The sequence below is a fragment of the Ixodes scapularis genome, unplaced genomic scaffold, assembly GCF_016920785.2.
Source record: "Ixodes scapularis isolate PalLabHiFi unplaced genomic scaffold, ASM1692078v2 PGA_scaffold12__126_contigs__length_90152505, whole genome shotgun sequence".
Taxonomy (NCBI): domain Eukaryota; kingdom Metazoa; phylum Arthropoda; class Arachnida; order Ixodida; family Ixodidae; genus Ixodes; species Ixodes scapularis.
Genome location: NW_024609838.1, coordinates 6,513,824 through 6,538,241, shown reverse-complemented (window position 1 = coordinate 6,538,241; position 24,418 = coordinate 6,513,824). Strand labels below are relative to the sequence as shown.

The window sequence follows — 24,418 nt, the reverse complement described above, 5'->3', positions numbered from 1 at the left end:
CACGTTCACGCTTCAACACGCTACATTCGGCGATGCTCAATCGAACCATCGGCTGCTGCACTCCACCGCCGAGCAAGGCAGATGTGGCAGAAACGGTATCGATGGCCCACTCGGCTCGTTTGCAGTGTCTGTGGAGGGGCGACTCGGGCCGGGCACCGGACTGCGAGCCAGTGGGAACGACAAGGAGCCGGGTCTCTTGAAATATACGCCGTTTATTTACATAGAGTACAAAGTCGGATGGCCCATTCACGCTCATTTGCTTTTATAAGGTCGCTTTTTTATGCCCTTTTATGGCCGAGCCATTGCCCAGCTCCACCCACCTTTTTGAGCACGCACACAAACGGGCAGACGTCCTGGAGGTGGTGGCACGAGGCACTTTCGGAGCAAAGGTGTAAAAATGTCTGAGCAGTCACCGGTGACTTCCGGACCGAAGATTAGCATCTAGCACGGAACGAAACTTCGGCCACTAATCCGTGGGGGGTGGCGGGCAGGAATAGGGACCGATTTTCCACCGACCGAGGAGAGGTCGACCTTGTAGGGGACCCACCCGCTTCGAAGCCGAATGGGACCCCTCCCTCTCCGGCAAAGACCGGCTTTTGTCCGTCGGACTCGAAGTCTTCCCTTGTTAAATGGCTCTCGCCCTCCGGTAACTCACCAGGCGGCGACTGGCGAGGATACCAAGCAGATCGGTTGGCAATCGTAGAACCGTCGATCAGTCGTGACAAGGGGTTTAGGCGTCGGACTGCCCAGTCTCGGAGCCGTAGAGCACTTTGAGGAACTCGCCTCTCCAGAGCTGTGTCCGGGTCTCGCAGACACTCGTCCATTCCCATCACTATTGTTCCGGCATGTCCGTCTCGGTCGTTCACATCGTGGCAGTCGAGCAACGGGGAGGGAGCGGCGAAGGAGTACCGCGGGGGGGATCAGCGGACTTGAAGGCCCAGGAGGCACTGGAGGGCGGGTCCCAGAGCCAAATGTAGGTCCCGGGCGGCTTCCCGGCCCAGCGGCCGATCCAGGGACCGATAGACGAGGCGGTAGCAGCGGCTCATCCGCCCATCAGCCGAGAAGCAGTCCACCAGCTCCAAGCTCTCTAGCACGTCGCCCAGCAGGTTGGAAACCACCCGGGCAAAGAGGCAGTCCTCGAAGTGCTCGGGCAGCCAGAAGCTGAGGTCGTGCGTGTAGGCCGGCGGGAACAGGGCGTCCCCCGGGTGCAGCAGCAGGCGCCAGTCCGCTTGGCCGCAGGCCGCCAGCGCCAGGCGCTCCAGCCCTATCTCGGCCACCACCTTGGCGCAGTCTTGGGAGGAATACAAGTATAGCTTAAAGGGATACTTCAACGAAATTTGAAATATTCCCGTCGTGTTCAAAAATAGGTTGAATATGATCCACAATATCCGTAAATGACAATCGCACGTTTGTATTTTGATCCTGGTGGCTGTATTTTTCGTTATAAACGGCCCACCCTGGCAAGCGCTCGGAGAAGGCCCAGCTTGGAGCACGTGACATCCAACGCAATCATGACGTAGGTCGTCTCAAGACGAGCAAAGCTACGGCGAGGCTGACGTCAAGAGGATGGCCTAGTCGTTCCAACCACCGAAGCGGCTGCTTTTGTACGAATTTTGTGTGACGGGTTAATCTTCTATAATCTTCTAGGGGGACAATAGCGACTTCTGCGACGCACAAAAGGGATTCTCGGGAAGAGGGGAGTTCCTCCTTCCCCCCTTCTCTCATCGTGGCCGGAGACGAGACAACCTCCGTCACTAGCTGTCAAGGTTCCTAGACGAGCATTACAAACGAGGTGTTAGCGACATCCACCAGGTGCTCTTTGCTAATCGTTTAATTCGTTTTAAAATTCCTTTTCGAGACTTTTTTTACAAGATATTGGTATGTTCCATGTGATACTGCTCTTTTGAACACATATAGACCAAAAAATGAGCGCCGAAATTTCGTTGTAGTATCCCTTTAATAGCTATTTTGGTTACTTTTAACTGTAACCTTTTCAAAATTTAACTGTAGTTTTATTACTTCTTCTGAAGTGACGACGTTAATTTTGTTACGTTTCACAGCTTATTCTGCATTGAAGTGTCGTCGAAGAAATACAGTGGAATCTCGTTGATATGTTTTTCAAGGGACTGCGGGGGAAAAATGTAATCCGGGAAAACAAAAAACGAGAAGGCCCCCATGGGCTGGGACGGCTGGGAGCTCGGCGGGACCGGCGGTTCTGAATGTAAAAGGTGGTTTCTTCTGCATTAAAAAGGCACCAACACCCCAAAGATCTTTTTCTTTTTTTTTTTCTTTTGTCTAAACCAAAGCAAATTGTAGTCATAGACATGCGAAAAAATATGTTTCGCTTCTTTTTATCTGCGACGTCAAAAACTATGGATTGTCGAAGCTTTGTAAGCGACATTTTTATAATATTTAATAACGGCATTCATATAGCATGTGTTTTAAAGCAATTGCTAACGCACTATGGCCCTTCTTTTTGGAATACTGAAAGCAGAGTCCGGAGTGACGTCGCCTCCTGGCTTACTATTCTCCCTCGGAAAACATGGCGGCGCCGCGGCACTCGGCACATCTAGCACCGAGGTTGATTGGCGAGTTGGGGAATCGGACGAAGTTCACTTTTTTTAGGTGCCCGACGACCTCTCAGACTTCGAAAAGGAAATCGTCGAACAATCAAAACTACTGTGTTTGGTGTATGTGTACCGTAGTTTCAGTTGTGACTCCACCGGGGCAGCCTTCCATGCAGAACCGGTGCTACGTGGCACCTCACGTTGCTCACAAAAGTCCATTGCTCGTTATTTTTGAGCTCGCAACGTTTAAAAGAATTTGAGATCGCTGAAAGGGCCCTGAAAGAATTTCAAACTCGAAGGTGAAGAGTCGTCTGTTCACAGCGGTAGGCGGTAGGCACGAAGAAGAGCGTTTGGTTGCGGGCCCAAAGCAGCGAATGTCCGTGACAATTTTTTTTCTTTGGTCACCTCGCACAGACAGGCAAAACCAATGCATTTTGGAGTTGTTTGTCTGCCAGCGGAGACTCCGAGCTCGCCAGGGGCGCTGCAAAATTATTTTTACCGGTCAGTGCCTTTTTAAGGTATCGAGGAAAGAGTACATTTGAGCCATTCCTTGCACTCTTCGAATTGTGTGTTCCGACAATTTGAGTGTCGCGATCGCCTCATACTAACACCAACTTTACTCACGCTTCGTGCAATAACCTTAGGGGAGGAAAGGGGGAGGGGCGATTTTTTCTTTATTTGTGGTCTAAGTAACTTAAAAGCAATGCCGTTATTTTTTAGAACTGTAAAGCCGGTTCACACAGCAATGTTTGTTTACGTCGTGTTATGTTACGGTAGCTTATGTGTGCTTACGTTGAGAGTCACAGAAACATTTGTGCTTTGTATTAAAGGGGCCCTGCAATCATATTTTAGCGTCTACCTTTTTTGCGGTTTTAATTTGCCTATAACTTTTAAAATAAAGCTAATTTCAAGAAAAGAAAAGTTTCACTAAGTTACTACGTTCAGTGCGCTCAGGTTCGGTGGAAATTAAAAACCAGTAAAAAAGTCCTTCCAGGGCCCCTTTAAGCGTGGCAACCAGTTCAAAAAGTAGCCTCGCACGTAACATTCGAGGCACAAATGTTTCGATGACTTGTAATGCAAGAAAACTTAAGCAAACACCGCCGCGTGAATGGGCCTTAACAAATTTTTTTGTTGTGGTAACTGTAACGCTAACTTGACTACTCCTATTTGAAAGTAACTAACCGTAACGAGTCACGTTTTGAATGTAACTTGCCCGAGACTGCGTCCCCGCAGCGCAACGTGGCCACGCACAGCGATCCGCACACGAGCCGACCGTACGCCTTGTCGGCCCAGTGCCAGGAGGCCTCGGGCGGAGACGCCTCGGACAGTGCGGCAACGACGGCGTCTCGTGCAGACATTCCCACGGCGCAGATCACCAGGAGGTGCTCCTCGGGGGGTTGGAGGGGCGACAACGCGGGGCTCGGCCGGAGTGTTAGCGTGCAGGTCGCGAGCGGTCCAACGGAACGATGGCCAGCCTCTCGGGGTAGCGGCGGGTGTCCCAGGTGGCGGCCCAGGGCGGCCTCTAGCGCGTCCAGTGCCAGCCGCAGGGGGTGGCCCTCCAGGTGGAGGCGCGACCTGGACGGAGGGAAGCGCCCGTCGGTCTGGCACGAGGCTGCTGGAACGCGCGCCGTCCGAGCCTCGCGAGCGTAGAACCAGAGAGAAGGTGGCCGGGAGCAAAGCTCTCCAACTCGCAAGGCCTAAAGCAGACCCGTCACGGCGCATCTGCGGAATGGATCGTTACTCGGAAAAAATAGTGCCGAAATTGTTGCTGTCGCTACGCTGATTCTCGATGAAATGCGTTAGCATTTAGCGCAGGGGTTACGAATTGGCCAGGGAGGGGAATCTTAACCTCGCAACAGTCCACAAACTGTCGTCTTAGGAGAGTCGGTCCATTCTCCCGGGCGTCGGCGTTTTCGGATGCAGCCACTACGCCGTTTACGATCCCCACACTGCTTGCTCCATGTTGGCAAAAATGTAGATCTTATGGCACATTCACACTGGCTTTTGAGCTACGTCCGCGAAGCGGTTGCGGATGCAGTTCGTGAGTGACCCTATTCAGACATACTGAGACGCAATTGGCGGTTTCTCAATGATCGCACGTGATCTTTAGAAACTTGCATTTGGCCAACCTTGTTTCACAATCTAAAATACAGTTAAATCCACGATCCAAAGCTAACATAGCTACTTTGCTACTGAAGGTTTTTCTTCGGGCTGTTTGCACGAATCACGAGTTCAGGCAGCGAAAAAAGAGACATGGACCCGCAAAACCTGCCTTCAATTCCCTCGACGTTGCACACAGCAAAGCCCAGTTAGGTGTGCCTTGCTGACTCAGCGTCCTTTTCTTCAAAGTTGACCCTTCCCGCTCGAATGGCCGACCTTGTTTTTGGGATACACCTCTCGTTCACTCTTATAAATTTTTGGAGTACTAGTGAGCAGCATTGGTGGACCGTGGTGTGGGCAATGTGTATGGTGCCAGCCAGTCGTGGCTTTGTTGGTGGCGGACTCTCCTTTCGTCACTCGCCCGTCGATCCAGTCTGGTGTTTGCTAGACATTACGCTCAAATAAACGCCGTTTTGATTACCTATGCATCGTCTGGTACGTCCACTTATTCCTTTTGGTAGTAGTAAACGTCACAGGTCGAGCTAGTGCACGTATACTGCCAGATTTGCGGTAGCATGTGGGCTACGCAATTAGTCTCACAATGCCTCTATTGGCCCTCCTAGTGGTCATTCGTGGCTTCGAAAGCTTTCAGTAGTTCACGCAACTGTCCTTGGTAGGTACAAAAGTTGTCAATTTAGTCGGTCGGGGGCAGGTTTGATGTTCTGCGGACAAAGACTAACAAGTCAAGGCAGCGCAGCGACGCGCTTCGGCACCTCGAGTAATAAACAAGCTAGCTTACCCGGGCCAAACCACTGCAGCAAAGTTTGTTAAGATTAAGAGTCAATTATTTTCACTGCAGAATCAAGCAACGGATGTGAACATCACGTTTCTTCATTGATTCGTCTGCTGCAATGCTAGGACTACAATACTTGGGCTCCTTGCCAGTGAGAGTTGCCTCACTGGTGAGGCAACTCTCACTAGTGAGGCAACCTCGGCAGTAGCGAAACCTGCCCATCCACGCAAGTAGACCGCAGACGGACTGAGGGTCCTTCACATCTTGTTTCAAAAAGCCATCGGCGTCACGTCGGCGTCGCATTGCGATTGTGTGCCGGTTCACGAAAGCGGTTGGAAAAAATCTGTCCCAAACCGGTTAGCAAAAATGCGCCCCAACCGCTCGATCCCAGCTGTTTGCGGTTGAGAATGCGCGCATCCACTTCGTGGTTGCGTATCCGCTTCCAGTGTGAATGCGCCATTACAATGAAGTATGACAAGCATGAAGCTCCTTGAACCTTTGGTCATTGTGTCGCCACTTGGATATGTGTAGTTGCGCAGTGTAGTTGTGTAGTTGCGCAGTTTCAAACTAACCGTGAGCTAGCAGACCATGGACGACCAAGCCTACGCGTTCGCGCTTCTAAGTGATTTGGGAGATGCACATTGGCGCATGCGTTGTGTATCTCTCCAAGAGTCAGAAAAAGTGGACGTAACGAGCGAACGAACAGAGGGAAGGGAAAGAACCGCACCGTGTTCTCACAGAACCAATCCAGTACAACCCACAAACATCCAAATGAGACAACTTCATGCACTTGAGCAATAAATGCCAACGCATTTAAAACGTCCATTGCCGACGGCCCCGACCTCTCGGCTAAACGCAACACCGAGCAAAACGTCCGGTTCAGCTCGACGAGACTATCACGAACTGAGCGGGGTGCCGGGCTTCGTTCACTGGAAAGGGGCACAAAAGCGTACCCTCCGTCGAACCACCCCATTTCACATCCGCGATGCTGGGGATACGTGGACCGTGACGCACCACAGTACCTCCGGGGCTCCTTCACCCGTCGCAGCCAGCGGGCGAGCGTCTCCTACCCTAGTTCTTCGGCCAGGAAGCTCCTTTCCAGGATGCCTGGGGAATCTGCGCTCGCCAGGGTGGGCACGCTCCGCACCTCAAACACGTGCACGAGCGCTCCCTCGGTGCAGAAGGCCTTCTTGCCACCCCTGCAATGACACGTCGCACACCGGCAAAGTTATTGCTAACTGCGAGGAAGCGTACAGAGGCGTGCGACGCCGAATGCCACTCGCGTTGACGTCATAGCGGCAATGAGAATGCACTTTACCTCTCTTGATTGCAGTCACAGCCGCGGCAACAACAGAGTGGACGCTTAAAACCGTTGCCACGACTTCGTGGGAATCTTGACCCTAACCCCGAACATTTTCTGGTTCAGTAAACACATTCAGCACCTTGATACTCCCTATTTCCTCGCATCTCTCACAATTATACGTCCATGTACTTTCAGCCTCATCCAGAAACAAAAAATACCTGCACCGCAGTGCGCGGCGCCTTTGAGGTCATCTTGGCTTCATTTTACTTCGCAGTATTATCATGGGGGGAATATGTGGCACTGGCAGCGGCGATGACACTTTCGCCGCTCCACCCCTGCTCCCACCAGCTCTTCCCATTAACCAAACTCTCAATATACAACTCTGCCTGGATGCACGCGCGCGAAGGAACGACGTTGCACGGTTTCAACCACGTACCTGTAGCCGACCGGCGAGTACGCCGGGAAGTCGGTTGTCCGGAAGGGCTCCACCCTGCGGAGCAGCAGGCCCCCGTGGGCGGCCATGTGCACCACCTGCCAGGTGTCGTCAAAGCGCCTGGGTGGGTCCTCAGCCGGCGTGCCGCCCTGGCCCCGGCACAGCGTCACCAGCACCCGGCCCCCCGTGCCCAGCAGCCGCCCTGCACTGCCCGCATGGCCCCCTGAGAGCCCCCGAGGACACCGTGGTGCCTGGAACATGTCTCCGACTGCTGTCAGGGGGACCACTAGAAAGTGGTTCCCCGATTTCCGCTTCAAGACGTCGCAAAAGTGTCAAGCAGTTGTGATGGATGTGGAGCGCCTGTTCTGCTGCAGGTCGCTGTCCAGCCCGACAATCCACGCAAGTTTGAGCACTCGGGAGTTGGGTGCTGCGATCATTCTCGCGTGTGCTCGAGCTTTTTGTGGGAAATTCTGCGATCAACTGCCAGGATTATAACCTCCGACAGCGCGACACTACGGCTTTTGTGTTGTCATTTGCTGCCACTTGGGGACAACTTTTGATAACCGAGCAGAATAGAACACACCAGCCGGAGACACATTCCAGACATCATAGTGACGCCATCAACTCCGTTCCTCAACGAGGGGGAAGACGTCCGACAGCTACAGGCCAAGTGCCGTAGAAAGCGGGCACAACGTGGGTTGTGCTCTCTTTCTAGTTTCCCTGCACGTATGGATCGGACGATTTTATTTCTGTCACCTGCTGCCTGCAATGGGTAGCCAGATTAGAAATAATTACTTCCTTGCTGTCTGGGAGGCAAAAGGTAGATTTGTCCACCTTTTGCTTCCCTCGTCCATACAGCATGGATAAAAGAGGGCGACAAGGCTATATGTGTTGCGCTGTAATCAATCTCAATCAATATTTTGCTACAGCGTCGCACAACCACCAAAGATAATCCACGACTTGGATTATCCTTGGTGGTTGTGTCTAAATCACAGAAAACGGCATGTGACCACGGAGAAGACGGTGAGCATGATTCAAGCCGGCCAGTTCTCGATCAACGGTTTTTGGGCGGAAAGAAAATAAATTTTGAGCTGCAAATTGTGTTCTGGGTAGTTCGGCTCTTGTATATAATGTACTTAATGCGAAAGCTCTCCCCTGGCCATTACATTTGTCGGGAAAGACCAACGTAGGGAGAAAAATGGCTCACGGCCATTTATGCGACGCAGTGGCACTGGTACAAGGCCGGAAATCGCCATCAGAGCTTACTTGGCTAGCTGCCCAGATAAAAAAACGCCCGCATGCCCGAACTATAGTTGTTTCAAATGGTACCGCCCTAGCAGTCTGGTGGTGCGGTCGCACACTTCAATAAAGGCAGCGGGCTGCAGGAGTCGCAATCATTTGGTATGGGCAGCATTCACTGGTGGCCATAGCAGTGTGCACAACTGCTGAGGGCATGCCCACAACAAGCTTTCACTTTTTTTTTTTTTTTTTTGGAACGTGCATTTTACAATGTCAAGATCACCGGTCTTGGCAACCTATTAATGCGAGTTCATTCTGAGCATCCACTCTGAACAGTGCACTTAAATTTGGCATCCAGTGAATCTGACCAGAAACTGAAGGAGGGGCGAGAGCGCTCGGGACAGCAGAACGCCGATCTCTGGTTGGAACGGTTAGTGGGTGGACTCTAAGCTAGCCGAGTTTGTCTTTACTCACACTTGGAAAGCATTTGACTGCCAAATGCCAATGTCCAGCGTTACGCTTTAGAGTGAGTAGGGACAGTAGGGCATTCTGACTTCCCTACGTGCTCTCGTCTCCTCCTCTGCCAGTTTCTCGGCATATACTCCCTATAGCTTCCTGTCATCGTCGTCCACGATGCTGGTATCGGCATCATAAATAGCTCTGTATCAGCACCGTCTTGCACAGCTCTGGAGAAGCTGAGCTATATTCCCCTTTTGCTGGGCAGACGAGCGTTTGAAAAGGCCGGAGGAGGGCATTTTGCACCAAGAGCTTCTGAGGCTGTGTTATTTGGCTGTTGACATTAAAAGCATTCACTAAGTGGCGCGATCCGCCGCCCGATTAAACATGTTTGGTCATCGTATTGCTGCAGACCTGACAAAGAAATCCCTGAGAAGCCTCCGGTTCTCCCCGATCTTCATCTTGCCGCCCGTGTGGGGAAAGTTGAAGACGATGCACTCGATCGCACAACGCCCAAGGTCTGGGTGCTGGTCGAGGCGCCGAGCGTCCACGTCCGTGTACACGCAACCCCCTACAATAAAAAGTGGGGGAAGAATTTAATGCTCTCGCTGGACCCTGCGTTGTGGGCCTTGTACCCAGGCGGCGAATCGTGGCCATGTTCGTCTGTCGGTTCTCCACATCCGGGTTGTTTTCTTCGAAGCACGTTGCCACAATCTTCTTGCCCCCAAGCACTTCGGCCAGCGACGCCGAAAACGAGAAATCTCCTTCTCCGACAAGAAGCACGACGCCGGCTCCAACCGGCCGCAGGATCTCCAGGCACATGTCCTTCAAGTAAAAAAAATATATATATATAATTGTGGCATGGCTTCTCAGATTTTTCGTGCTCTTCAAGCTTTTGCGGCGAGAGGCGGTGCAACAGCCTCTGGCTGCTGCACCACCTCTCGCCACAACACACAGACCTGGAAAGAAGTTGATTGAAATTTAAAGGTTCATATTTTCAAAGCTTTTCAAAGTGTGAAAGGTGTAGAACAAATGTCCGTGTATGTAAGTAAAGTTCAGAAAGCTGTTCTCATGCATGACGACAAAAATGTTTTTATACCTGTCCCGCCGACCCAGACGGGCAAATATAAATTTGAGTTAAATCTTGCATTCTGAGGTATCGTACAGCGAAAAAGCACAAGCAAAGACCGGAGCAGCGAATAAAAGTTACAAATCAGGAGATTGACTTCTCTGTCTCTATTCCGATTATGAGAAAAATTAAAATGCAAGCTTCATGCTGCGGGCTCGCACTTGATAGCATGGCAACACAGCATACTTTTGATGCGTTTCCAAACTTTCCGTCTTTACGTTTTGGTTATAAGCACCGCATGCGGAGAGCTACAGAACTGGCTCAGCTCGCGAGTCATTTTTTCTGCTGGGCAGCCGAGTTATGGTGTCTGGAACGCGCCTCGCCGAGCGTTTCGACGAGGGATGTTACAAACTTTTGTCGAACCGGATTTTTAGGTAGAACTTTCAGGGGGGGTTCGACGAACCTTCGAACTTTTCGCCAGAATCGACTTTGCGGACAGATCCTGATAAAAGCATGTCTAGGTTTGGAAATATTTTTCGTTTATGCAAAGGGTTGCAATTATGCAATTGCAACTGCTCATAAAATTTAATTTTATGAGCAGCTGCAATTGAAATAAACTAATTCTAATCACCAAACAAGTGAACCTAATTTTTTTTTTTTTTTTGTGCTATATTAATTAAAATAACCAATCAGTGCTGCGCTGCCCTTAATTCATCACTTAGCCATCACTATCCAGTCCGAAGCCAACTTGCCAGCCTGTCGTGCATGCGCATAGCAGTCGAACCTTTGTCGAACTTTTCACAAGAGGGTCGAAAAAGCAGTACCTGGTCGAACTCTAACCTCGGCCGGTTCGCGACTGAACAGGCCGAAGCCGATTGCGCAAAGACCGCTGCACTGGCGCGTTCGATTCATCCCGATTTTGAATGCGTTCAGGCCCAGTTCCTCGAAACCTTGCACCGGCTCCGGAGTTAGTTCAACGCCCGTACAAATTAATAACGTAGACCCGTGCAGAAGGTGACTTCGAGAGCAGACGACACTTGCTCTGCTTGCGCTGCCATTTCTTGGAGCTCTTGCTCAGATGTCTGCGATCTTCAACAATAACGCCGAGACAGAGGTTACATTTCCTCTAACTGACGAAAATAATGTACCTGTGGTGGACGCGAGATTTCAACGAAGGGTAGGAATTGGTTCGAATGTGACATTCTGAAAGCGTCGTTAACGCACCTCGCTGGTTCCCTGCCTTGCTCCCTGTGGTAGTAAATTGTTTCTTTTTGATGCTGGATAAACGGGTAGATAAACATGAGCTGTACTCTTCATATCGGGTGGTAGCTAGCACCACCTAGCCTATAAGTATTTACTGTGTTGCATTTTTTTTTTTTTTTTAAGACAGACAGTTATTGTTTTCTGTTGCTCTTGGATGCAGATTGACAACTCGGACAACTCCACAGACGTCTGCCACTGTGAATCCCCTGGTACTGGAGGCCCCCGAGGTTGTATGAAAATCAACATGGCGGTGTAACGAAACCAAAACCGAAACATGCCATTGTGCTTGGATAGATGGGCGGTAGCTTGCGCCACCTAGCCTACAAATTAAAACTAGTTTTTTTTTTTTTTTTTTTTTTTCCGGGTTTGCGCGTTATTTTGCTGGGCTTCTGCCGCTTCTGCCGCCTTGGCCTTGCTGCTAGTTTTCGCATTTCAATGCTGGTTAATATGCGTTGAAACGCACACAAGCCAGCATTGAAACGCGAGACCAGCAACGAAGCAGCAGAAATTAAGCCAAGCAACACGAGTCACACATACGCAAAAAATATGCAATGCTTTTAATTATAATGCAATTAAATGCAAAGGTGCAAGCAAGCTGGACAAAAATTGCGAAAAAATTCCATGGAGGAGGGGAACAGGAGGGACAAAGGGACACACCCAAACAAGAGGAACAGCTCGAAACTCCTAGCTGTGTTCGGAGATTTTTGTCCATTTTCCCTCTTGGTCCTTCTCCAGGGATTGTTTTCGTCATGCAATGCTTGCACTTTTGCGTTCACTTTTACTGAGCGGGCGGTAGAAAATCCAGAAGAAATTCCTCAGTTTTAAACACATCACAATAAAAGAAATGAACCACAAGAAAACGAAAACAGAATAAAAACTTTCAGCCTTTCCACTCTGGTGAAGAAGGAAAACCAGCGAAGCTCTACTATGGTCAGACGACCTCAAGGGCGACTTCTAAGACGACCTCGAGGATGACGCCGAGAGGACGAAATCTAGACGACCTCAAGGACGACGCCTAGGACGACCTCAGGGTTGACGCCTAGGACGACAAGGACGATTTCAAAGACAACGTCAAAGACGACCTCGACCTCGAGGATGACGTCTAGGACGACCTCCAGGACAACCTCTCGGGCGATATCAAGGACAACCTTAAGGACAACCTCTCGGACGACCTCAAGGATGACTTCTAGGACAATGCCTAGAGAAATTCAGCCTTTCCACTCTGGTTTTCACCAGAGTGGAAAGGCTGGAAAGGCTGTCGCCATCTATGAGCAAGGCCGGCAAGCAGATTGCCTGGTTGGCGGTAGCTGTCCAGAGTTTTGTATCGACATTTCTTTGCGGGGGACACGATCCCGGGGAAACTAGCCCTTAACAGCTCCGCTGTAAAAGTTATGGTTACGTGCAACGAAGGTGATGATATTCAACCACTGTGTATGCGACCTTGCAGAAACACTTCACTAAATTTCCATGAAACCTCTGTAGGTTCGTCATCCTTTTCGAGCTTCTTGGTGTGTACTCACAAGCCTTGCGCTGTCCATTTTACAGGTGTGGAGCCAAGCAAAAATGAGACGTTTACAATTCTCTGTAATGCCGACTTAGAGCGCAGCTCTTGAGGAGAAGGAGGGGAGGTTATGCCCCTCCTCCCCCACTGTACCCTCCCTTCCTCCTCTCCTGCTCCCCTCCCATTTAAAAGGAAATGTTTGCTAAATTAACCAAAAATGTCCCCGCTACATTTAGCAGGAAATTGAGCCAAAATTTTCCCGTTAAATTTCTCGAAAAAGTTTTCCACTAAAATTATAATTTCGTGATGTCACACGTGACGTCACGTGTGACTTCATTGTCACGTGTGACGTCATTATGGGAAACGTCCCATACACGCAGTTATGGCGATGCTGACGCCGCTCAACCCGGAAACGGGTGCTTAAGAGCTGCACTCTGAAAAAGTTTAATTAATTGCTTGACTGACCTTTAATGCCCGACACGGTCATATGAAAAAAGCGAGAGTATCAGTGATTTCCCTACACACACCCCTAGGGGGGTTTACATTCCCACCCCCCCTTGTTTTTCTGAAGACACCCCCTTAATTCGCAACGACTCCTCTATTCTCAATGCCCCACTGCCCCCCCCCCCCCCCCTAATTTCAATTCATAGGGAATCCGGGGAATCCCCTGGAGAGTATAATTCTGTATCTCCTTTCAAATAACGGTACTTCAACACTGTGGCCCTAAACACTCGTGTCTTCTCCTTGAGTTAAATGCTTCCAAGCAAAATTGAAAATCATTTCGAATTCGATTACACGAGAATAAGTAAAGACTGGCGACAGTGTCTTGCAACTGAAGGAAAGCATTGCAACTGAGGTTAGAAAACAGAAGCTCAGCTCCTTGGCATTGGGTCTGCATCATGAACCTCCATTAGTTTTTAATCTTATCACTTAAATTTATGAGTGCGTCGCTGCTAAACGAAACAGAAAACCAGTATATATCGCTCCTTGCTCATCCTCAGTTGATTGAAAAATTTTAGGCTCGTTTCCACTCCTTGTGAAGAGACCCATGAATCACTGACAATCCCAAATAAACAGCTCACCCCCAAACCTTGAAACAGGCTTTGAGACCACACAAAAATAGAAAAAAAAAAAAAAAAAAAAACTGCAAAAGAATTTGGAAAAATAAAAGAGGGTCACAACAAAACTGCAAAACAAACAAAACAAAAACACGTTACATTTTTTTTAAATGTTTAATTGCTTCTGAACTGTAGTGAAGCATGACTTATACAAATGCGTAGAGATTTTGTCTGCAGAGTCTCCCTAACTACTCTTTTTACATTGCTTTTCTCCATGCAGACAATCTAATGAACGGTGGAGTGCCATATGGGACATCAACGGGTCTTGCTCCCGCGCTGCACGGCGGAACCCACTTGAACAAACCCGAGAAATTTGACAGTTTCCCCATTTGACAAGCCAGTCCAAAAATTGTCTGTTTTATAAACCAGAGTAGGCTGCAAGGACAATAGATTGACCGGTTGCGGCAACTTACTGTCTCTGTGCTTTGGGCGATCGAGTGTAACTCTTTTAGGAGTATCAAAATGATTAAAACATTCAATACTTCATAGCACGTCAACGTTTTTCTGTCTTAGTTTCTGCTTCAGCATAGTTTAATGTCATCACTCCAAGCAAAGCATGCATAAAGATACCATTGTAGGGACTGGACGCACCGTCAAGCGAGTCCAGTCTCGGCACAGGAAAAGAGAAAAAGACGCGCGCTAGCTATACGCTCACGAAGAGCAGTTCCAAAACAACGTTCTATTTCAGTCGTGTCTCGTCAGGAACTGCTCTTCGTGAGCGCGTGAGCGTATAGCTAGCGCGCGCGTCTTTTTCTCTTTTCCTGTGCCGAGACTGGACTCGCTTGACGGTGCGTCCAGTCCCTACACCATAGTCCCAAACCACTGATGGAGCAGGAGAGTGCTCGCCATTGCATGCAGGTATGGGCTACTTTAATTTATTTTCGGAATATTTCGAGCTTCTGATGCCCGTTTCCATGACGCTCTGTGCCTGCATCATAACCCTACGGCCCAAAATGGCGTGCGACTCGTTGTTATGGCGTGCAACGCTCCTGTATGCTAACCTCTGTTTAGTTGCTGCGCTCGGAGTATGAAACTTGGAGCGTCGTAGCAGGAGTAAAGGAGCGTGGACTTAACACGTTTATTAGCACATACTATTGGATGTAGCTAGCCCGTTTGAAACGATGATGCATTTACTCGAAAATCAGTGTGGAGACAAAGTCTTTCTTCAGGACATGTACAACTTGCTAGAGCGACGCATTCCCAAGAAAAAATATTTAATAATAATTATATCCACTCTGAGTGCAGGCAAAAAGTTTCTTTGACGATCACATGTAAGCGATTTAGCAAGCAATAAGTGACGGCAACAAGCGAAGAGAGTCAGAGACAAACGATGGAAATTTCTTACTGTCGCTCGGTTTTTGGATTTCTAGAAAACGTTGCTCATTGCCTCGGTCGCTTGCTCCCGTCGCTTTCATGCGGTTGGCCCGTTAAGCGATTGAGTGAACGACAGCCAGTTGCCGCCGTGCGTCTTGTTGCTTGCCGAATCGCTTATGTGCAGTTTTTACTTAAATCGAGGCTCTATACACAACTTGCTACTCAAATTTTCCCTTGCAAGATGCCGTAGGCAAAAGCCCTGGAGCAAAACTATGAATCGGCAACTTATGAAACAATTAAAGAGATTTTCGGTGGCGATGTGGACAATGTGGCCGTGATCGAGGCAACTGACTATGACGTAGACTCCAGTGATTGTGCCCAGCAACAACGAGACCTTTCCCTGACACAGCCTTCAATTGTCACACGTTTCGCATCAATTCACCTAGCCAACCTTTGTGACGAGCACCTAAACGACGAGAAATACAGACTGCGATGCAGCCTAACTCAATAAAGTTTTTCAAACTTTTTTACGCGGTCTCGAGTATGGTCAATGACGTCAACGACTACAATATGGACGCTGCATTGCGTTGGTTAGAATTAGGTTAGGTCAGACACCGCCAGGATCGCGGCTCAACGAACCTACAACCACCGGCCCGACGGGCGTGCGCCAGCGCTAAAAGAGGTTCCAGCATGTGCTGACCCGCGTTCGGTCGGGCATGGCGCTCACTTTCCCCCTCGCGTAGCGGAGACCTTGGGTCTCGGCCACCGAGGGACTGGCACGCTCTAGACTTCAATGCAGGGCCAGCAGGTCAAGGTAAGAGCCAGACTCCAGGCTGTCCGGCTGCACGCCCAGGACAGCCATGAGTGCCTCCGCCGTGGCCCGGCCCTCCTCGGGGTCCTGGCCCTCCCGGAGCACCACCTGTAAGGAGGGAGAGGCCGTGACCCTCCAGGGGCAGGACCCTACGGTGCCCGCGTCCCCAAAAGTGGTCCATCAAGTTCCGCCCGACGACGTCGCGCGCGTCGTCACCGGCCGCAGCAGTGGTGGTACACACGCCTATTCTGCTGCAAGTCACTCTCCGGTGTCGTAGTCGGCGGTAGCTTTGACAGCTCAGAGTTGGGACGCCACGATGACGGCGTCACGCACATTAGCTCACGCTACTTTTTACGGAAACTCGTGGCGCCGACCGCCAGTGTATCTGACGGCACGAGTTCTGTGGCGTTTTTGTTGACAATTTGGGACCACTTCTGATGTTTGGCCGGGATGCTGACAGCACCGGTCGGAGGCGCGTTCAAGACACAGACGGCCCACCTCGAGCTCCAGGAAGTCGCCCAGTCCCTGCACGGCATCCACGTGCACTCTGGTGCACCCCACCAGGAATAGGTGGCGCTCCTTACACACCGTGCCCAGGGTGCCCAGGCTTCGGTCCAACATGTCCTGCGAGGGAAGGTGCCCGTCGGCTTCCTGCGGCCACTACGTCGCCCCTACACCGGAGCAGAAAGTTCCGCTCAATCTAGGCTGGGGCGGGATTTCGGCCGTCGGGTAGGAAAACAAGCGATTAGTCATCTGTAGTCGCGGGTTTTACGGCGCAAGAGTGGGGACAGTCACATTACGCCGAACCCGAAAAATTAGTTAAGTAATCACGACCCAAGTCTTCGTTCAATGGCGAGTTGTAAATATTAGTGGTCGTCGTACGACGATTCTTTCGGTTTACGAGTGCCCTTCCAAAGCTTTTTCTGTTGAAGTGTCTCTTGTTTCTTCTCCTTGACTTCTAAGCAGAGGGGGATTCCACCCGTTCTCAAGCTAAAAATACGCCCAACACTAGACTCTCTTTATTGACTTCAGCACTGAAATCCAGATTTGCAACGAGGATCACTAAACTCTGGCCACTATATATTTCACGTCGAGATTTGCGCAATATGTTTGCTGCCCCTCACATTATTGGCGCATCAAGGTCTCCGACAATATTGTGATAGTAAAAGGGAGATTTTGAATCTAGAGCACAGGAAACTGCCAACATCCTAGTTAAGAACGAAGCTACAACTTTGAATCCGGCCCAACCAAATCGTTTTTCGCTTTCCGCGGGAGAGCTGCACCTCGGGAGCAAATCGTGGCGACACGCCGAAATGAGAAGCCCTGGGATGCGGATGGCGGCGGAGCGCACCTGCTCGTGACACGTGCTTCGCACACTTGCAGAATGATGGTAGGCGGTACCCGTAAGAGGTGCCAGTTTTAGTCGAGCATGGAGCAGACCTGACGGACTCACCTGGAGGGTGAGGGCAGCCGGCTCCCCGTCCAGTGGCAGCCTCTGGTAGCGGCTCAGCTTGGGCCCCCGGGCATCTGGCCGGTCATAAAAAAACAGGCTGCACGACTCCTCCTGCCGGGAGAGAGGATATTAAAGGGGCAGAGAAGTGCCAACGACTCGAGCGTATGCACTTGGGCTACTAACGGAAGACGAGGAAGGGGAGATGGCGGCTCCGGTGAACACTACCTGACGTAAATACTGTATATGAACCTTTACGTCGCCGGTCCGAAGCAGGTCGGATGTAACAGCCCGTGCCCTCCAGATGCCGGGGTGTGGGGGTCCAACCCCTTCGATTGTGCGCGAGCGCCCGTCGTTTTGAGCCTTCTTCCCGCGGGACCTAAAACAACAAGCGAGATTCGAGTCCGAGGCAGTGTGGGTATCGAGGAGCGCACCTGTATGATACATCACTGAGTTAACGTACTGACATAGATGCTTCTGGCCTGGGGGGTAAATAAATAAATGAACTAGTCTCGACGCCTGCCCCAGTCGAATCCCAACCGTGTTTGTTCTCTGCTCAACGAAAGAAAGCGTCGACGAGTCGAACGGCGTCGAGGGAAGACTCGATCGGCTGTCAGTGAGCGAGGCAGACGATGTCGGACGCGGCACACCCGGCTAGTCCCGTTCCCACGGAAGGAGGGCGAAATTTTACGTGCGGCAGAAAGCAGGCAGGGCACTCCCCGAGTCGGTGAGGACCCGTCCGCACCGAAAATGGGATCCGTCTCCACTGGTGTGTTTAGCGTCCTGCACTCAAGGTGGTCCCCTAGTGGCAACAAATGGCGTCACGAAAGCCGTCATACTCTTGAATGTCGCCCCGCTGGTGGTTGGTCGTACAAGTTCCGGCAAGATGGTGTCATCGTGGCATCTCAGCTGCTGGCTGCAGAGGCCTCCGTGGAGCTGTTCGGCTGAACAGCAACCTTCAACAGGACAGGCGTCTCATGCTGCCGTGCCATTGCCAGGATCACAGCCATAAACAGCTGCGATCCTGGCTTTTATGACGTTGTCCGGCGGAAATCGAAGGACCGCTTTTTTGGACATGTGAACACACCAGTTGGAGACGCGGTAGTTCGAGGGGAAAAGAGAGCTTGACCCCAGAGTGCCATCCCCGCACACTGTGCTCCGGCGCAGCTTGAGCCTCCCATGGGCCACCCGAAAGAAGGTGTCCTTTTGGCGCAGCACCGTGTGCTTCTCGGCCATGGGCTCCAGACGGCGCAGCAGGGCGTCCCGGTCCGAGAGGCGTGCCTTGATCTCCACATTCATCCTGCCAGGGAGATGACCAGAACCTCAACGTGCATCTACTCAGTGATGCTCTCACTGTCTTGTTAAAATGGACAACTCCATTCCCTCCAAAAATCGTCCATAATGTGAGTTGTCGATAAAACGAGACAAAAATGCCTGCATTTCCCCAGCTTGTCTTCAAAAATAATGTCCATATCGCAGGGTATCCATATTAACGGGGTATGGCTGTACTATGATGCGTGGACCACACTTTGATAATTGAGTGTGCCCAATTGTTTTATTCTGATAATTTGTTTCCAGTATTGTGTATAGTACAGTAACCCGCAAGTAAATGTGATTTTATCACTTGATAAAATTATTCTGATGATGTTTCAATCCTGTAACTATTAATGTATGTCAAAAACATTATTTTTCAGTGCTAGTTTATTGTTAGGGATGTCACGAACCCAAAGTTTGAATTCGACGGTTTTCGAACTTAGCAAACATCAATGGGGTTCGATTTCGCAAAGTTCGGAACTTTCAAAACTGCTTGGATTCGAATTCGTAAAGTTAGAAAGGGCTGCAGGCAGGAATAGAATCAACACGGCACCCGACACAGCGAGAGCGCAAGCAGCACTCAACGACTAAACTCGAGGCCCCCAAAAATGCGGTTCAATAAGTGTTCCGGAAGCTTCCAGACTTGTTTATCTTTAGGCTACTGCTTGAAACATAATCAAGGTTTTGTATGTACACTGGACAGCGTACGGTCAAACTAAATGCACAAACCCAAACACTGGTTATGAAATTTGGTTCTAAACTCCAGCCAATGTTTTTAGATTCTAAAAACGCTGATTCGAACGGTCTGTACTGTGGCCTGCACATTTTCCTCCAATGGAGCGGCGATAGACAGCGGACTAAGCTCGAGAGTCCACTTTGTGGCTTGCGCGCCGTTCATTCGGGAGAAGGGCGCCCCAGACAACTCCATTCACCGCTCCGCATCGAATCTTCTGCCCTTGCTAACACGAGTGTGCACGCGCAACCAAAGCACTGCAGAAGGCAGCGAGCTGGCGCTGAAGGCGGAGCTTCTCTCAGCGGTTGCGTCACACGCTTTCCTCGCGTTGTGAAGCTACAAACGACGAAGTCGGGGCCGGGGCAGTCGACTTCAGTCGGGGCTCGCCAACCATGGGTAAAATAAGCAAGAAGTCGTGTGGTGGCTCGAATAAAAGCTTCGGCGCAAAATTTTGAATCCTGATGAGATTCGCAGTTTGCTGAACTTTCAAGATGGCAGGTTCAAAAGTATGATACTTTTCGGACTTTTCAAGAAACAAGTTCTAAAGTTCGAAAATTGTCAAATTTTGTCATTCAGTAAGTTCGAAGGTTTGTTAATCGCAAATTTTTTAATGCATTAAGTTTGAATTAATTGAATTTTCAAATACAAAAAAGTTCGGAAATTCGAAATAATACAATTTATAAACGCAGAAAGTTTGCCAAAGTGAAACTTCTCGAACCTTTCGAACCCCCTGGTTCGACCTTCGAACCTTAGGTTTGAAAAACTTTGTGGCATCTCTATTTATTGATGTTTATTAACATTTATTAGTGATGTGCCAAACTTTTGCAGAATCGAAAGTTCGGCACCGAATCTTGGGATTCGACAAAGCCAAACTTTCGCCAAACTTTTCGGCAAAGATACATTGTTACCAGACTTGAAGAACCCCTAAAAATAAAAATAAAAAAATGTTTTTTTTTAAACAGCTTGGTTGGGACATTCGTGTCAAGAAATTTTTTTTTTTCTGCGAGAACAAATTTTTTTTAGAGAAATATTGACAGCGCAGGATAAATATCAGATTCTGCGTGCAAAGTCCATGATGTAGAGGAATGGTCATACCCTCTTTCCACCTCAATGAGATGGTCATACACCCTCTCCACCGTAACGTAATGGCCAAGCCGATCCACCTCTCCTCCACGCGTCCGAAATGCCGAGAGAAAACAAGTGGAAAGTAGGTGACTACAAACTAAATCGTGCCTTGCGCCGTCAATATTTCTCTAAAAACATTTTTTAGAGAAATGTGGTCCCAACTAGACTGATTAAAAAAATATATATTTTTTTTTTTTTGTTTCAGAAGCTTTTTAACTAAGTAAAGTGATATTTTACACGATAATTGACTTCTTGCAGAAGTGGCATCACGACAACGTTGGGTATACAGCGAGCGCAGTGCGCAGTCACAAATCACGATACAAAAGTTTCGGTCTTGATACCTCATCAGCGCAAGCCTGCAAGTGTGTGTGCATTGTCAAAAATAATGGCAATAACACTGAATACTTGCTTAAAGGGCAATAAATAACACTGCTATAAAAGAATTTCTGAAACTTCCGCTCAGTGTGCGCAGCCCGCTGCCTTCAAACGGGCCAGAGTCGCGAGAGCTGGCAAAGATGAATGGGATACAGCTAGCATCCTCGTCACAATACGATACTTGTTTCTCCCTTCTTTTCTTTCCTTTTTATGTACTTTCTGTAGTGTGTATATTCTGTGCATATATGTGTCTGTTTTGTTTCTTCACATGTAGTGGCGGGCTGGCAGGCACTCTGCGTAAGGGTTTTCACCTATCTCCTTAGCCCTGCACATCACAACATCTGTCCTCTTCAGTATGTGCAAATAAAATTATTACTATTATTATATTATTATTTCCCTGAGAGTCACCGTTTCGTGTGCGAAAACGAATGCAACGGTTGCTGAGCCTTCACCAGAAGAGATAACAATATTATTGTAAATACGCAGGTTTTTCGATTGGAGCCGACGTCAATTGACGTCGGCTTTGCATAAAAGTGTGTCCCATATTCGCAACGTCTCGTTTCTAACCTTTAAAATGACGGTTTCTGATGTTAGGACACACACGGACGTTTAGGAAGATTGGAAGAGTTAGGAATGTCGGATGTGCAATGTCGAGCATGATAGTTTTGTGTTTTGTTTTATGCAGATACATGAAAACAGCAAAATAATGCTAATTAGAAAGAAATATTATTTTGTTTTAGCACAAACTACTTGTGAGCCGAAAACAGGATTGTTATAATTGCAAGGAGTGTTTGAACAGAGCCGTTTATACTGAGAGAGTTTGGCCTTCTTAAGGAGATTTTGGCAGTCTGACAACCACAGCAGCGTAGTCTGACAACCGGGGGATGACTACTTCCGTCCGCCATATTGTGGATCTGACTCATAGGAATTCTACGCGATTTCACAGGAATGAACAAGACAAAGAAGTAACGCCATATTGTGTTATCGCGAAATCCGCTGGTTCTAGCGGCCAACAAGCTCCGCCCATCGGCCAAACTCTCTCAGTATAAACGGCTCTGTGTTTGAAAGTAACTGTCAGTCAATGTTTCAACTACCTCGTTGCATCACTGGAAATGTCAAATGAAAATCACATTATCTAGAATGTACCGCATCATTTTTCACTTGCGCAGTGGACTGCATAAATTACTGGTCGATCTTCTGTTCTAGAGGCAGAAAATATAAGGTGTTTCCATGTGACCTCAATCTGCCATTTCGTTGTTAGATGTCAGTGTGATGAAACTCACAAGCTTTTGCGCACTACCAATTGGAGGGTATGATGTGAACCTCCAGAGTGCTTGCCTTCTGCACGCGCAAGACTGCTCATAACAACAACATGATAGACTAAATGAAGTTGGTGAAAACACCCTATAGCCAGCCAGCAATAACCAGGTGGCGCCAGCAGAGTGAGAGCCCACGGTTATGTTCTGTTTCGTTGTAACTTGTGGCAAAGGGTGAACGATATAAGTCCCACATTGCGTGCCGGTGGCTTCGATATGTGCTACATATTCGAATGCAATGCACACATATGCATGTACCACCTACCCCCTGCAATGCACACAAATGCATGTACCACCTACCCCCCTCATGTAATGCGTCCTCAAAGACGCCCTTGAGGTAAATAAATGAAATGAAATGAAATATTGCAGCATGACGCAGCAAAAAGCCTGATACTTCTTCGCAGTAAAAGCACACTCCGGTGATACGTCACTTTCCGATTGGCCCGCCAGGGTCATAGCTTCCTCCGTACTGACATGTTATGCGATCACGGCTTTTTAGCTTACCCAGTATTTCTTGCACCAGACACTAGGCTAAGTGGCGCCACCAGAGTAATAGCCCATGTTTGAATAATGCAGCCGCCACCCCCAAGCATACCCAATATTTCTGGCTTCAGTTGCTAGATGGCGCCAAACCGAAGAGCAAAATGGCTAGGTGGCGTAAGCTACCGCCCGATCCAAAGGGCTCAGCCGTATTCATCCATCCATCCATCCATCCAGGTAGCTTCACAAACGCACAGTTAAGCGCGATCCAAACCAACGCTTCTTTTTGCGCCTGTAGGTCGTGCGGCTGCGGATGTGACGTATTTTCGTGACGTCGCGCCGCTTCTTCGCTCCTTCCGGACGCGCACAAGAAAGTTGGTTGATTTCAACTTCTTCTCCACGCGCACAAAAACGCGCGGTGACGTAGTAGGACGCTCCTGTGTCCCGGCCAATCGGTGGAGGGCAAGCTAGTTCCAGCTCCGCGTTTCTCGCCGTCTGGCTGCCCTCTCCTCCCCCCTCCCCCCCCCCACCCCTTTTATTCTCTTCCAACATGACAACGCGATCTCTCTCTCTCTCTTTCTCTCGCCGTCTGGCGCAGTTGCACTTTGCTTGTGCGCTCGTGCCGAAGTTTCGCCCGTCCAAACCAAAGCGCACGGTTCTGACTCAGAAAGCGCGCCCGGAAACAGCAAAAACGCCACGAAATGCGTCACATCCGCAGCCGCACGACCTACAGGCGCAAAAAGAAGCGTTGGTTTGGATCGCGCTTTACCGTGCTGCCTACTCCAGCAATCCATGGCTCCATCGTGTTCTCGCACGTGCGCAGATATTTGCCGAATCTTTACCGAACCTTCCTTCAAAAGTTTGGCATGTGCCGAACCTGCAGGTTCGGCAGATTCGGTCGATCGCTTTCTTCGAACTACAACGCCGCAACGTCTGCGGCGTGAAACCATAGAGTTGGTCATGGAAACTACAGGGTACATAAAATACTGGCATGCATGGCCGCGAATGACGTCACATGCAGCACGCAACAGCATGCCGGTACGATACTCTTCCAGGTGGGCAGACCAGTGCTTAAAGTCTCCCGTAAGTCGAGGGGGGTCCCTACAAGAAGGTTTGAGGTGGGGGGTGGGGTGGGGTGGGGTGGTGACTGTGCTGACTCTACCCACGATGCACCTGCAACCTTCAAATTGCTAATCCCCAATTAAATGTTACATCCCTGAAAACAAATATATTTTATTGCAAGATGTGATTTTTATTTCACTAATGCTAGGACTGTGGAGGAGGGTCTCAGACCATCCTTTAAAATCAGTGGGGGGTCCCAGACCCCCTGACTCCCCAGACTTCAAGCCCTGGGGCAAACAGAGCTAGCTCACAGAGGCCCTTGAACGACCCCACAGCGCAGTACAGTACATACCTTCTTGTGTACACTTGCGCGCCTCTGGTACAACGGAGGACGTAGATCCAGTAAATCCTGCAGAGACAATGCTTGAAAGTTGCAGTCACAGTTGATCATATGTTGCAGCCCTCGGGCAGCTGCGTTTCCCGCGCCTCGCAGCTGCGGCTGCGGCTTTAGCCACACAGTGGCTTTAGCAGCTTCAGCTGGCTTCAGTCAACTTCAGTCCAACCAGCCGAACCAGCCAATGCCTTTTTTTTGCGTG

At 49.6% G+C, this 24,418-nt stretch overlaps 2 protein-coding genes across 3 annotated transcripts; both read right to left on the bottom strand.

Moving 5' to 3' along the window:
* Nucleotides 1–192: 192 nt before the first annotated feature.
* LOC8031521 (ferredoxin-fold anticodon-binding domain-containing protein 1) lies at nt 193–11,226 on the bottom strand. Of its 2 annotated transcripts, none has more exons than XM_029994599.2 (7): nt 11,185–11,226; nt 9,527–9,716; nt 9,306–9,462; nt 7,200–7,403; nt 6,531–6,659; nt 3,781–4,142; nt 193–1,291 (listed from the first exon to the last, which is right to left on the bottom strand). In XM_029994599.2, exons 2-7 carry the CDS (start codon nt 9,711–9,713, stop codon nt 921–923), a joined length of 1,410 nt encoding a protein of 469 aa, XP_029850459.2. In that variant the 5' UTR covers nt 9,714–9,716; nt 11,185–11,226; the 3' UTR covers nt 193–920. The 2 variants fall into 2 exon arrangements, with proteins under 2 accessions (XP_029850459.2, XP_040360304.1); XM_040504370.1 differs by having other exon boundaries at nt 11,109–11,191.
* A 3,425-nt stretch (nt 11,227–14,651) lies between these two features.
* LOC8031522 lies at nt 14,652–24,317 on the bottom strand. The gene is made up of 6 exons (XM_040219987.3): nt 24,175–24,317; nt 18,547–18,717; nt 18,257; nt 17,421–17,531; nt 16,466–16,591; nt 14,652–16,075 (listed from the first exon to the last, which is right to left on the bottom strand). Exons 2-6 carry the CDS (start codon nt 18,714–18,716, stop codon nt 15,947–15,949), a joined length of 537 nt encoding a protein of 178 aa, XP_040075921.1. The 5' UTR covers nt 18,717; nt 24,175–24,317; the 3' UTR covers nt 14,652–15,946.
* Nucleotides 24,318–24,418: the final 101 nt, after the last annotated feature.